This window comes from Setaria italica, chromosome IV, assembly GCF_000263155.2.
Source record: "Setaria italica strain Yugu1 chromosome IV, Setaria_italica_v2.0, whole genome shotgun sequence".
Taxonomy (NCBI): Eukaryota; Viridiplantae; Streptophyta; class Magnoliopsida; order Poales; family Poaceae; genus Setaria; species Setaria italica.
The window spans coordinates 20,747,077-20,761,419 of NC_028453.1; the positions used below are offsets into that span (position 1 = coordinate 20,747,077).

At 44.9% G+C, this 14,343-nt stretch overlaps 2 protein-coding genes across 2 annotated transcripts; both read left to right on the plus strand.

Moving 5' to 3' along the window:
* The first annotated feature begins 977 nt into the window (after positions 1-977).
* Positions 978-1,292, plus strand: LOC111257066 (circumsporozoite protein-like). Its single transcript, XM_022826098.1, has one exon. It carries the CDS (start codon positions 978-980, stop codon positions 1,290-1,292), a length of 315 nt encoding a protein of 104 aa, XP_022681833.1.
* A 928-nt stretch (positions 1,293-2,220) lies between these two features.
* Positions 2,221-10,977, plus strand: LOC101782278 (phosphoglucosamine mutase). The gene is made up of 6 exons (XM_004965356.3): positions 2,221-2,899; positions 8,765-9,548; positions 9,673-9,872; positions 10,073-10,185; positions 10,507-10,647; positions 10,723-10,977. Exons 1-6 carry the CDS (start codon positions 2,345-2,347, stop codon positions 10,787-10,789), a joined length of 1,860 nt encoding a protein of 619 aa, XP_004965413.1. The 5' UTR covers positions 2,221-2,344; the 3' UTR covers positions 10,790-10,977.
* The last annotated feature ends 3,366 nt before the right edge of the window (positions 10,978-14,343 follow it).

The window sequence follows — 14,343 nt, forward strand, 5'->3', positions numbered from 1 at the left end:
GATCTATGCCCACAAGTGAAAGCAAATAATCATTTTGCAATACTTCATAGTGTAACCACAGTAGTAAGAAAAATGGAAAATGGTAATTTGAAGACGACTAATTAGCAAATAATCAGCAGTATCATCACTTTACTATCAAACAGAACTCGAACTCTAATTCTTTGCTGAGACTCGGTTCTAGATACTCCTTGTTACCATCAAAAGATAACCCATTTCATGAAGCTTTGCTGAATTATGTGGCATGTCTGAGATATAAAGAGGTTTAATCTCACATGTAACAAAGAAAATTGCACAGTAAAAATGAATGCCCCTGGAATAAATGTGCAAAGGGGCCCAAACCACAGAAGCCCAAGGTAGCAGCAGGGAACAACAACGGTGACTTATCTTTCAAATATATTCAGTGTACTTGCAATGCCAATATCTGATAGAAATCAATACAAATTAACTTGTTTACAAACATGTAGTAATTTGTATGCAGTGCTGACGTCTTGGAACTATGGCATTGTCTCGTAGTACGTGCACTTATTAAATATTTTTCCATGCAGAGAATAGTAAACTATTCCCTTTCCCAAAATAAGAGCTGCTTCACTTCAATTTATCTTTCATCTAATATTTCTGAATTAAACAGTGAAATCATCACACATCGCAAAAGCATAACATCTAAAGATCAAACTGTGGTAGACTTTGATTTTAAACACTTCATCATAAATCCATTTCAGTAGAAGGGATTAGGATTGAAGCACCATGGAAGAATCGCCGTCTGCAGTATTACCAAATATGTACATCAGTACATGGCTAGTATTGGAAGTCTGGAACATCAAAATCTAATGAACATGTAGAGCATTAAAGCAAAAGGGAAAAACCAAGATATAAGCGACCTGCAAGTTGAAATCCTGCTTAAAAAAATGAGAGCGGGCAGCGCGGCTTCCGCCGCAGGGAGGGGCGGTTGCGGTTCGCGGCGCGGCGGCAGCGCAGGGATGGGCGGCGATGGCTGGCTGCGCAGGAGGGTCGGCGGCGGCCTGCGCCGCAGGGAGGTGCGGCGGCAACGGGACGGCGCAGGGAGGGGATTTTTACGCAGGGAAGGAGAGTTGGCACCGCGGCTGCCGACGCCAGGAGGGGCGGCTGCACCTCGCGACACGGCGGCAGCGCAGGGATGGGCGGCGTCGACGCAGGGAGGGAGAGCTGGGGGCGCGGCTGCGGCGCAGGGTGGGACGGCGACGGATAGCAACGCAGGGAGGGGCGGCGGCAGCTGGCGAAGCGGCGGCGGCGCAGGGTGGAACGCCAACGGCTAGCGGCGCAGGGAGGGGCGCGGCGGCTAGCGACGCAGGGAGAAGGACGAAGGGAGGGAGAGCTGGCGGCGGCGCAGGGATTGGCGGCGGCGGCTGGCGGCGTGGAACGGGGCGGTAGCTGGCGACGCAGGGGGAAGTATTCGCGGCGTAGGGTTCCGCACGGAGCAAAAAAATGGACGGAGGAGGAAGCCTGGAGCACCGGAAATCAGGGGACTGCCAAGTCGACGGTCCCCGCGCGGAGGGACCTCGAACCGACGGCCGAGGTACGCCGGAGCGAGGGCCATCACGCCCCGTCCGAATGACGGACCGTGTTTTTGTGCCCACTTTGCTTTTGATATAGTAGAGAAACGAAGACCTGACCGCTATATTAAAAAGGAGTGCCTAGGAAGGCAAAAAAAAAAACTATACAAATACCGTTTGTATACCGTCATTAGTGCATGATTGACAATAAGGCTAGGCAGTTTCCAGTATAACGTTCCTAAATAGGCTGTATTCGGGTTTGTTTTTGCTAGTTCCTTCATGCCAGTTATACCTTATGATTATCAAAGGCACTTGAATTAACGGAAGGAAATGAAGAATTCATTTTCCCTATAATTTTCACCTAAAAGATCCTATAATTGAAAGTGATTCATAAGAAATTTCCGTATCCTTCTTTCTGCAGGAGTATCAACTAGATTGCGTTTTTTGTTCGGAAAGAGGTGAAGGGATGAGTTTTAGTTCACACATGTCCAATTCTCGCTGACCAAAAAGTATACACCCGACGTCCATCTGCCGCTGCGCGTGGCGCGTTGGCGCTTGGCGATTCTAATGCAGCTAGCTCTCAGCACCACAGAACTATCACAGCAGCGCCTCCACCCCACACGCTCTATCGAATCCATCCAGCATCCACCGCGTCCCGAGGAACTCCTGGCCCGAAAATATCCCTCCGCGCGACCTGCTAATATCTCTCGCCGAGATATTTCCCCAGGCGCGGACGTGTATGTCATCTCCCGTTTCCAAGGACTACTCATGCACTGGCATTGTGTGCCGTTGCTCCTCGCTCGTAACTAGCTGCTATGGCCACCGTCACCACTTCTTCGCCGGCCACTCTGCAGCCATGCAAGCACGCGAGCCACGGCGAGGTGCGGCGCTGCCCTCCTCTCCCGTGGAGGAGGAGGAGGAGCTACGGCCAGGTGACGACAAGAGCCACGGCGAGCTCCCGTGGGCAGCCCTCGGTGACGGGCGGCCGGGTTGAGGTGCCCGTCGGCGTCGCCGCGGAGGCGGGGGAGGAGGGCGACAGTATCCGGAGGCTGCAGAACGGGCCGGACGTGCGGGGCGTGGCGCTGGAGGGGGAGAATGGCCGGCCCGTGGACCTCACGCCGCTGGCGGTCGAGGTCATCGCGGAGAGCTTCGGGGAGTGGCTACATGAGGAGCTCCAGCGGCCGGAGGGCGAGGAGCTGCGGGTGTCCGTGGGCCGGGACCCGCGGCTGTCGGGCGCGCGGCTCAGCGCGGCGCTCTTTGCGGGGCTCGCGAGGGCGGGGTGCTCCGTGTTTGACGTGGGGCTCGCCACCACGCCCGCGTGCTTCATGAGCACCGTACTGCCTCGGTTCAACTATGACGCGTCCGTTATGGTAATGCTCTGTCTAGCATTATTTAATTTCTCTAGATGTTTCACTTCTTACGTGTTTACGTCCGATCATTGAGATTCTCGACTAGTAGCTACGCATGTAGGTGGCCAACCGGGCTGCACGGCACAGCACGGCACGGCCACGGGCACGGCGTGGCACGGCACTATACGGTACGGCACTATGTGGCACGGTGGTTTAGCCGTGCCGTGCCTCGTAGTGCTGCCGTGCCGACATCTCGGCACGAGCACAGCCTAAAGCCAATTAGCCGTGCCGTGCCGGCATGGCAGCCCATCGTGGCCGTGCCCCTCCACAGCTTCGCTCCTCCCGGCCACAGCAGACCTCGGCGGCGGCGGGGGCCCCTCCACTCCTCCCGACGGTGGTGGACCCTGGCGGCGGCGGGGGCCCACCACTCCTCTTGGTGGCCACGTCCCGGCAGCGGCCCCCCGCGGGCGGCCACGGGAGAGAGCCAGATAGGGAGGGGAGGAGCCTCGACCGCGCTCCGGCGGCGGCCCCCTGCGGGCAGCCACGGAAGAGAAGTAGGGAGGGTCGGGCCGTCGGGGAGATGGGAGAGATCGAGAGTGAGAGTGCAGCTACGCAAGAGAGGAGAGTTAGTTAGGGTTCCAGGCACATATTTCTTTATATATGCCAGTCTCTGCTCATCTACCGGTGTTGGTGCATCCTGATGGCATCCAACGGCTGGGAGGAATCGGGCCGCTATCGTGCCGGCCCATTAAGTGTGCTGGCACTACGTGCTTGTACCCATGCCGGCACTACGTGCCGAAATGGTGGCTGTGCCGTGCCAAGCACTGGCACTATGAGTCACGGGCCGGGTCGTTCCTGGGCCGTGCTTTTTCGTGTCGTGCATGGTGCGGCTCATAGTGCTAGTGCCAAATGGCCAACTATAGCTACGCAATAAGCAGTAGAGTTCATGAGTCTCTATGGTATGGCAGCATCCATCTAGACCCTATTTGGAAGAGGAGGACGGTTCTTTGAAAATTTAGGTCTTCACCGTAATACCTTGAAAGGGGTGCATTGGATGTTTAAAAAAACTAAGGCTCGAAGCACATATAAAACTTATTCTAATTTCTTTCTAGATGTGCAGTAATGCTATCTCTACTGCAAAAGTGTTTTGCACCTTAGGTTCCAATCATATAAAATACACATGGCAATTCTAGGAAAGGTAAATTGGAAAGTAAGTGTAATATGAAATGCGAAAGGTAAATAAGGTAGAGAAGTCAAATGCTCAGCACGGTGACATGGCAATTTTTACCGAGGTATCGGAAAGTGAAGCTTTGCACTAGTCCTCATTGTTGGAGCCCCTCTCAAAGGGAATGATAGCGCAAGGGCGTAAACTCTCCGGTCAAGTAACTCCGTATGATAGCTTACGGGTCTTCCCCATGCGCAAGTGGGTCTCCAACTAGCCTCTCCTGGATGCTCCTTGCCGTTCTTCACTTGGTAGAGCTTTGACAAAATGCCAAGGACCTCTCCTCCTTTTCACATGCACCGGTGGCCACTCCACAAACGTGGTTGGAGGGTCTCGCAAGACTTACAAGCCCCGAATTTACAACTCTTGGTGCGTCACGCACCGATACTAACTTTAGGCTAATCACTAAAGCAATGTTCTAATGGGCCTAAACTAGAACTAATTAAGACCTAAATTATGCTAATTGCCTTAATCTTCTCTTAAGCACTTTGGTGGATAGAGCACTTGTGTGTATGTGAGAACCAAGCCTATAGCTTTTTCAAGCTCTAACACCTAAGAAATATTAGCCGTTGCTCCAACGATCCTAGAATCTGTGATCACCGATTGATTCGGTGCTCCCTAGATGCACGTCACCGGATGAATCGGTGATACTGTTCTGTTGTGCTACTGACACTTGGGCCCCATGGACACCGACCGATTCAGTGCCCCTCCTTGACCATCACTGTTTGAATCGGCAGTTCCTTCGTTCTAACCATTTCTTCTTCTTTGGCAGAGAGCACCAACTGATTCGACGTATCTTCACTGTAGTCACCCGGTGATATAAATGAAAACCTCTAGAGCTGATTCTGAGCCGATCATGAGCCAAGCTGATCGCACCGACTAATTCAGTGGTGATCCATTGTGTCTACCGAGTGGGTCGGTGTACATAGCGCACGTCCTTGGCCCTACTTCTGTTCCTCTTTGTCACCGACTGATAAAGTGCTTTTGCCAATGGTCATCGTATGAATTAGTAGATTGTGTCGGTGCATATTTCCGGCAAGATTCACTTCAAGTCCTCATGTATTTTTGTCTCAGCTTCAATCTCTGGATCTTTACTATCATTTGGATGCCATAGAATTCTTTTAAGTTTTTCGTTTTCTTCTCATTTTGATGGATTTGGAATTCATCCTTGGGACCTGTGAAACACCTATAAAGGTACATATTGAAACCACATTAGTCCTAATGACCACATTGTTGTTAATCACCAAAATCATTATTGCCTAGGGCTAGTTTCCTTACAAACTTCTGCTTTTTAGTGATTGATGACAACACAAGACAAGCAAGAAAAATTAAATACAACTATTTGCTTGATGCAATGCAAGAGCAAGAACATATGCTAATTTAAATATGCAATGGATACCAAATTGAAGTAAAATACCTTGCTCTTACAAATTTGAAATCTCCCTCATGTGGTCATGATGGATATAAGGCTCCCCCTTATTCCAATGTCACTTTTCTCCAAATTCTTGCAATCTCCCCCAACTTGAAATCTACAATCTCCCCTAAACTTGATGTTCTTGCTTTTCTTGCATGCTCCCCCTTAAGGGTGGCTCCCCCTTAAGGTCTACTTGCTTTGGTCGCAAAAATTCTCCCTCTTTGAAATTAAATACCGAAAAAGAAATACATTAAAAGCACAAGGAAGAGTTTCATAGATCATGATCTTTTGGGTGTGGAAGGCAAACTAGATCATGACCATGAAACTTGCATAACGTAGACTAAGCTCTCCCTAAGTGTGTGCATACATATAGTGGATGGCAAAGCATATGCATAGCTAGTCAATTAAGTTTAATATATATTATGCATGGAGATAGTTTTGAATGAATTGAAATGATATCAATGTAAACAAGGATATCAAATGAACATTTAAGCACCATTTGAAGGATAATGCTTGCATATCTCTGGGGATCCATTTCTTGCAACATGAGACTATACACATGTTAAACTTGCAAACATGTTAGTTTCAAAATCACAAACCATAAGATAGCTCCATCTAAATATGTGCATACAAGTATTTGAATTACTTGTGAGAGACATGCACAAGTCAATAACGATATTGTAAAGTTATCCTATGACTTGGAATTGACATATAAGATATAAAATAAGAACTAGTGCCATTTCCCTGCAACTTGCTCATGGTTTAGAGAGAAGCACAAGAAACCTATCATATGAAAAAATTACTCTAGGCAATGCAAAAGGAATTTAAATATGCTCATGCAATCCTAGTCGAGTATAGGAACTAGATACTAATTGAAAGTGCATGAAAGGACATCTAGTTACCTGGTTACTTTTGGAGGATTTGGGTATTGGATTCATCAATGATTTGAAACTTGCTTCAAATCTTGATTAACTTGGCTCTTGCATGAAATGCTCTTCTCTTGTGGCCAATGCTCTTCTCTTGTGGCCAAGTCTCAAAATACTCCCGAGTCCCGCGGACTCTAAGTCGCTTTTGGAACCCAAACCTTCTTGGAGCTGTTCAAGGTACTGATAATTTCCTTGGGCACCCAAGTAGGTTGGTTCCACCCCTTGCCTTGCTTGTTGATCAAGTGAGCCACCATCTTATTATATTTCTTCTTGAGAAGATAGGGTGTGCTCTTTTTCAACCTTCAAGTAGGGCTAGGTGTTGAAGTTGATTTGCTTCTTCTTTTCTTCCCTTTCTTCTTATTCCTACACTCATAGAACTTGTAGCCTTCTTGATGGCATGAGTAGCAAGTTATGGTTGCATCCTTCTCAAGCTTCTTCATCATCTTGGGACGGTTATGTTAACGAGGTTTTTTCTTGCTCTCATGCCTTTTCATTGCTTTTGAGTCTTGTCAAGTCCCTCATGACCCTTTCCACTTCTTACTTGAGCTTATCATTTTCTTGAGCAATGAGATCATCACATGTTTTTACAACAACTACTGGAGAACCGTCCTTAAGTACCGATCAATAACCCCCCTTTACTACCGGGCGCCTGACCTGTATCGCTTGTTCTTTATGGCGTGGCATTTAGTACCAGTCAAAATGCCTGGTACTAAATGGGGATTTTAGTACCGGTCGGCACCGACTGGTTTTGCGCCCAAAAAATAAAGAAAAAAATTAACGAATGAACAGTCGGGAGGTCCCCGCACATGCGCATCATCACAAGTCACAAGTCACGCGAATTTCACGCGTAATATGCGCGTGTGCAGTCCGTGGGATTCGAACCCACAACCTCAAGCCTCGCGCGAACCTTCCTTACCATCTCACCTACACAACACATGTGATGGAGTTAGATATGGTTCCTTCTGAAGTAACCCGTGGAGAGGCCTTTAGTACCAAGCAATAACACATTTAGTACCGGTTGGTGTTATTGCCCGGTACTACATGGTACTCCACGAGGTACTAATGTTATTGCCTGGTACTAAATGGTCCATGCCTTTTAGCACCGGGCATATAATACCAACTAGTACTAAATGGTGAGGGCATATAACACCAACAAATAAACCGGTTGGTGTTATATGCGTGGTACTAAAAGGCCTCCGAGGATCAAAAATTTTTACCCGGTACTAATTTCGCGCGTTAGTACCGGACGAAAACGTCAAGGATGAATGCTCATATTTCTAGTAGTGAACATTCTTGGCACAAGTCTCATTGCAAGATGGTGAGTAAGATTTATCAATTAAATCAATGCAAGAAGTAGATTCATCCTTTTTATATTTATCATGAAAAGGTGTGGATGTCTTGTTAGAGGTAGTTTTATATATCTTGTTCAAGGGCATCAATTTTCTTAGTTATCTCATAATTTTGGTTAATGACCGCATCAATTTTTCAGCCAATTCTTTATAGTTGGATGATGAGTTTGCCAATGTTTCTTCGAGTTCCTTGTTTTTAGAAAGAAGTTTTATTATAGCTACCTCTTGGCTACGAATATGATCGGCTGGCTCATGAATGGAAGGAGAGGATTCATCATCACTTACGTCGCTACCCATACCTTTGGCTATTAGAAATGTGCGATGAGCTCACTGATGATAAGAAGGCACATAGCTTACGGTGGGTTTTGTCATCACTTGAGCTTGCCATATCAAACCCAAGCCTTCCAATGCTTGTGAAGGTCTTCTTCTTGCTTTCCTTCTTCTCCTTCTTCCTTTCTTTTCTCTCTTTCTATCTTTGCTTATGTCTCTTCTCCATGAGTGGATAATATTCAATGCAATGTCCCTCCTCACCACATGCATTCCTTCTTTTTTCTTAGATTGCGACGAACCAATTTTTTCATGGGGACACCTTTGGAGTTGAGCTTCTTGAGTAGCTTATTTACTCCTTTTACAAGTTGCTTGATTTCTTTATCATCGAAGAAGTTGCTACTACTTTTTTGATCATCATTTTCATCTTCCGCCTCATCATCACTTTCTTCGTTTAAATCAGACTAGTTCTCTCATTTAAATCGGTGTTACGGTGTAATCTCTCATTTAAATCGGTGTTACGGTGTAAGTAGGCTGCTGGCAAGAAAAGCAGCATGCGTTCCAATGACGAACTGACGATCCGGTTGAACGACGACGCCAACCCACCAAACGAGAGTTGTTGTATTTTTTGGGTTCCAGTTACAGGTGTGAGAGGTGGTGAGAGCAGCCTTTGGGGAAGAAGTATTTATAGCGGTAGTAATTCTGCAGATGACGGCATCACACCTGCCCTACACCCGCAACGGCCTCAAGTTCTTCACCAAGCGCGGCGGGTTAACCTCCGGCGACGTCGAGAAGATCTGCTATCGCGCGGCGAAGAAGTATGTGGCCCGGAAGATGGGCTCCGGCGGCGGGGGCATGCCGCCGGTGGTGATGCGCGTAGACCTCATGAGCGCCTACGCGCAGCACCTCCGCGACATCATCAAGCAGCGCGTCGCGCACCCGACGCACTACGACACCCCGCTGAAGGGCTTCAAGGTTGTCGTGAACGCCGGCAACGGCTGCGGCGGCTTCTTCACGTGGGACGTACTGGAGAAGCTCGGCGCCGACACGACGGGTAGCCTGCACCTGGAGCCCGACGGCACGTTCCCCAACCACATGCCCAACCCGGAGGACGCCACCGCCATGTCGCTCACCCGCGACGCCGTGCTGGCTCACGGCGCGGACCTGGGCGTCGTCTTCGACACCGACGTGGACCGCAGCGGCGTGGTCGACGACACGGGCGCGGCCATCAACGGCGACAGGCTCATCGCACTCATGTCGGCCATCGTGCTGGACGAGCACCCGAGCACGACGGTTGTCACCGACGCGCGCGCCAGCGACGGGCTCACGCGGTTCATCGCCTCCAGGGGAGGCCAGCACTGCCTCTACCGCGTGGGCTACCGCAACGTCATCGACAAGGGCGTGCAGCTCAACACCGACGGCGTCGAGACGCACCTGATGATGGAGACCACCGGCCACGGCGCGCTCAAGGAGAACTACTTCCTCGACGATGGTGCGTGAACTCCCTTACACCTTGAGCTCGCTCTCCTAATTGACATACAACAAAAATACAAAATAGAAGATGATGACTCGATCTTATTTCCATTGTCGATCTCTTTGCTCTTCTTACCGTGAAGGTGCGTACATGGTGGTGAAGATCGTCATCGAGATGGTCCGGATGAAACTGTCAGGATTGGAGGGAGGCGTAGGGAGCCTCATCATGGATCTTGAGGAGCCTGCCGAATCAGTGTTGTTGAGGATGAACATACTGGGTGAACCCAAGTATGCAAAACAAAGGGGTACAATGGCCGTCGAGGCTTTCAAGAAATACATCGAGGTAAATCTAAAATATTGTTACCTTGATTAAAGCAGAAAGAGAATTGTTGAAACTGTTTGTTTATCACGCACGCTATTCTTTGTGGTTCTGAATACGCCTATATATAATATATATTTTTTGCACGAATTTCACTAATCTGGCAGCTCTATACAATCTTATTGAATTCTTCCGTTGTTTTATTCTGGCGCATATATTATTAGGAGGACAAACTTTCCGGTTGGGTGCTCGATGATTGCGGGGATTGCTCAGTTGCCGAGGGATGCCTCGTGGACACAAATGATCATCCCATCGATGTTGATGCATACATGTACAGGTATACGTGATGCCTGCATGGTTTTCCTTTTAACCTAAGCTTTCTTTCGCAATGTATTCGTGGTAGTAGGCCTCTTTTTCTGTTTCAAAACGACCTCATCTGTATTCCGTCATCACTCATCAGTCTTCACCAATTTCGGAAAAGACAACACAAGTCGTGTTTTCAGAAATTTTACTTACTAGTCACTCCACAATAGGTCATTTCTTAGAAAACATTTATATTCCGCACGTCCATGGAGTGATGTTAAACAAATAACCATGCACTGCCGTCACAACGACGGTCAGGCAGCCCCGGTGCTTACTTACTACTTTGTGAAAGCAGAGCAAAACTTTACGACGAGAATAAGAAACCGGTGGGCATGGTCCACGTTCGTCAAAGCGTTCATAATCCCAATATAGCACTGAACATGCAATCCTATGTTCCTGATGGTTGCAAATTCATGGCAAGGGATCTTCACAAAAGGTACATAATTCTCAGCACATCCTAATTTTTTCTTAAATGTTCGTGAATTATTTCATCTGTGATTCTTAATTCCAGGTTTTTGTTGGCAAGTGGAGTAAATGAGTTTGTTGACATTAGCGAAGTAGAGAAATTCGTGAAGTAGAGCTTTGTCATCAATATATTTGTATAACGTACATATAGATCCTAGGTGGAAGAAAGAGTTCACCGTAGTTGGAGAGTCCAGCGATTACATTATTCGTGTATCCTTGTATTTAGCGATGTACTATACATGTCATTATTGTTGATTCTGGTTGAAGGATAGTGATTTCAGCAAGTGTTTTCTATGTATCATATCTCTGCTCCTTGCTGCAATGCATAGCTGCAACTAATTGCATTCAGCTCAGAGCATACATCGGCTGCAAACTTCCCCAACATGATTCTACTTGTTCTGTACTCGTTTGAATTACAAAGAACTGCATACGGCCCACACACTCACACATTATTTACGTATCCTTGTATTTAGCGATGTGTATGGCAATATTGTCGATTCTAGTTAAAAGATAATGATTTCAGCAAATGTACGGTTCTATATGTCATATTTCGCTCCGCAATGCATAACTAATTGCATTTAGCTCAGAGCATATATGGGCTGCAGACTTCCCTAACATGGTTCTGTTAGCTATCCAGGATTACTAGCTCCAGATAGAACACCAATAACTTTGAATAGGTTCATGCAAACATACCATCGTTCGACGAGTTAGCCATAGCAGCTCGTTGACGACCCGTGCCTGCTTAATACAGCAGGCTCTTAGACTCTTAGTCGATGGAAATCTCTAGGCAGTCCTTCCCAGTGCTCCAGCAGCAGCTTGATTGGTAACAAGTCTTAGGTCAGTTCAGCTTGAGACCGTGGAGATCCTGTCTTTAGGTCATTCTCAATGGGGATTTCATGAATAATAAATGGGATGCCATGTAGGCAATTGTGATGACGTGGTACACTATATACGGGGTGAGAGAAGAAACTAGTTTTATGGGGATGAAACCATATGTATACTGTTTCCAATATAGGTTATGTCTTGCATGTAGCTTGGGAAACAACAAAAGATGAAACAATGCATTGTGAGCTACTTCATCCATGAACTAAATGCACTATTGCTTATGTGATATTCTTGGAAACATAAATATAAAACTTTGCATTGAGAATGGTCTAGCCTGGATTTGAAAGTTAGGTATTCCCATCTAGCAAAAAAAAGTTAACAGTAAAAAAAGTCCATAATTCACGGTGTGTCAATACTGATAATCAAAGAAATAAAGGTACAAATTGTTCAACTCTAAGATAATCATGAAACAAAGAAAAGTTACAAAATACATAAAGGAAATTACATAATAGCTCTAACTTTCTATTTCGGTTCCTTCATGGAAGAGTAGCTTTAACTCTACGTTGCTTCATGTCTTGGAAGCAGTTTATAATATCACATTTTTTGACTTTCAAAAGAACTCACGCTCAATAAATATGACCAAACAATCATTTACGTATTAATCCCCTATCTTATTTCTCAATTTATTATTCACATAATTCATGGCGGAATAGATTCTTTCAACACTAGCCATTGCTACACTGGAAGTACTAGCACCAATTTGAGATGCTTGTAAACAACACTATGAGATTCTTTCAACACTAGCCATTACTATACTGGAAGTACTAGCACCAATTTGAGATGCTTGTAAACAACATCATGTCAGTTAAGCAACCTTGTTTTAACAAGCATAATGGAAAATTCAGCAAGACTTTTCATTTTTTTGAACCTTTCATCTCTACGCATCTCAGTGAGGAAGAGTTTAAGTGCTTGTGGAAGATGGTTTATCTTTGAGCTTGAGAAATCTTTAGGATAAAACTATGCAAGCTGTCACATCTGATCTTAAAATAAAACCGAATGCTACCTATATGTACGCCAGGACCTAGTTTCACTAGTTTCATATATATGTATATATATATATATATATATATATATAGTGATATCATTAGTGAACACTAGTAATAATATCATGAAAAGAAAAAGAGTCATCAGAGATATACGCTTAATCCTCGAAATGGAGGCTCCAAACTTCACAGGCAATCAACTATGGTCGCGTACGCGTAGCAGCATCTTCAGTAACTTCACACACCTTCTTCTTATGAGCAACATTGATTATAGCAAGTGTGAGCACATGTCGTACTCAGAAAGTCTGAGGAATATGAATGCCAGGCTTAAACAAGGAAAGAATGACTAGTTGCCTGCATTAATCACTTTTAGTTGGTTAAATTTTATTAGCACCTAAATACTACTCCCTTCGTTCCTGTTTATAAGGCGTGCACGTGTATCAAAATTTAAACTTTACAATCTTTTGACCAATAATTTACCCAATATTTTTTTATTTTTGTAATGTAATTGGATTGATAATCAAATGTACTATCCGATGATTATAAGTTTATAATCATAAACAATATAATCTAAATAAATAAATAGTCAAAATCTAATTTAGGAGACCGTGTCATGTCATATCACGCCTTATAAATAGGAACGGAGGGAGTAAGGTATAAGTATATACCAACCCATAATTAACATCAATAAAGGCCATAAGCATATGGCATAATCACATAACTATAACCACAATTTAAGTCCATCCTCAAGTATATTAATCATGTGAGGGTACATGCCTCTCTTAACTATGATCATGGCTGATATACTAGTTTTAAACACTCTACAGAGGTTGCACACTTTACCCACAAGTTGTGTCTCCCATGTCGCGCAGGTTTGCAAGCCCTTAAACACTGCCAAGGTGAGTGGTTAGGAATTCACTATGATGCCTTCACAAAGTTTACTTAACACCAAAATAATCCGCTAAGGTTTCGAGTCAAAGCAGAGCATAACCCTCCCTAGTGAGTGTAGTATCTTAGCCAAACATACCACTCAAGAGGACTGGGTTATACCTCAATGATGCAACCCCTCTTGCCCTTTTCAAGTAAGATTATAAAGCACTAAGTTCACTAGTTAATATCCAAAATCAAAGTTATATGATAGTTGTGGTTGCACTGTTTTTCTAGGTGGTTTTTCATGTTCCAATTAATACATGGTATTCTTATAATTAACAAGAGGTGTATAGCATAAATAAAACAGATTCATCATTATGTTCATTGAACCACCAAACCAAGGTATTGCAGGTAAACTCAGGTTGACAAGGAATATCATACATACTATTAATATGACCCATCAAATTAAATGCAAGTATATGCAATAGTGATTAAATAAGGTTATTATGACAAAAGCATAAGGATACACTTGCCTTTCTCGAAAGCATATTTGCTCTTATTATCATCAGCTTTTACTCTCTTGGAACTCTTAATCTTAAAAGCAATCGAACAACAATCTTTCTACTCGAAACAATCATCGGGCACAAGCATACAAGTAAACAAATAAGAACAACTAAGAGCAATACACCAATCAAAAGAAAAAGTTTGAAAACAACGTACTAGGGCTCACGTGAATGCAAGAAACGTTTAAAATAGAACTAAGGTTGAAAAGACAAAAGTTATCGAGAGATTTGGATTATAGAAGAAAGAAAAAGCCTTTATATTTTAATAAAGAAAATAATGTAAAGATATTTTGGAAAAATATTCTTAATTGGAATTAAGCAAGTTGTATTATAGATGAAAAGATGATGTAGAGCTTAATCAAATTT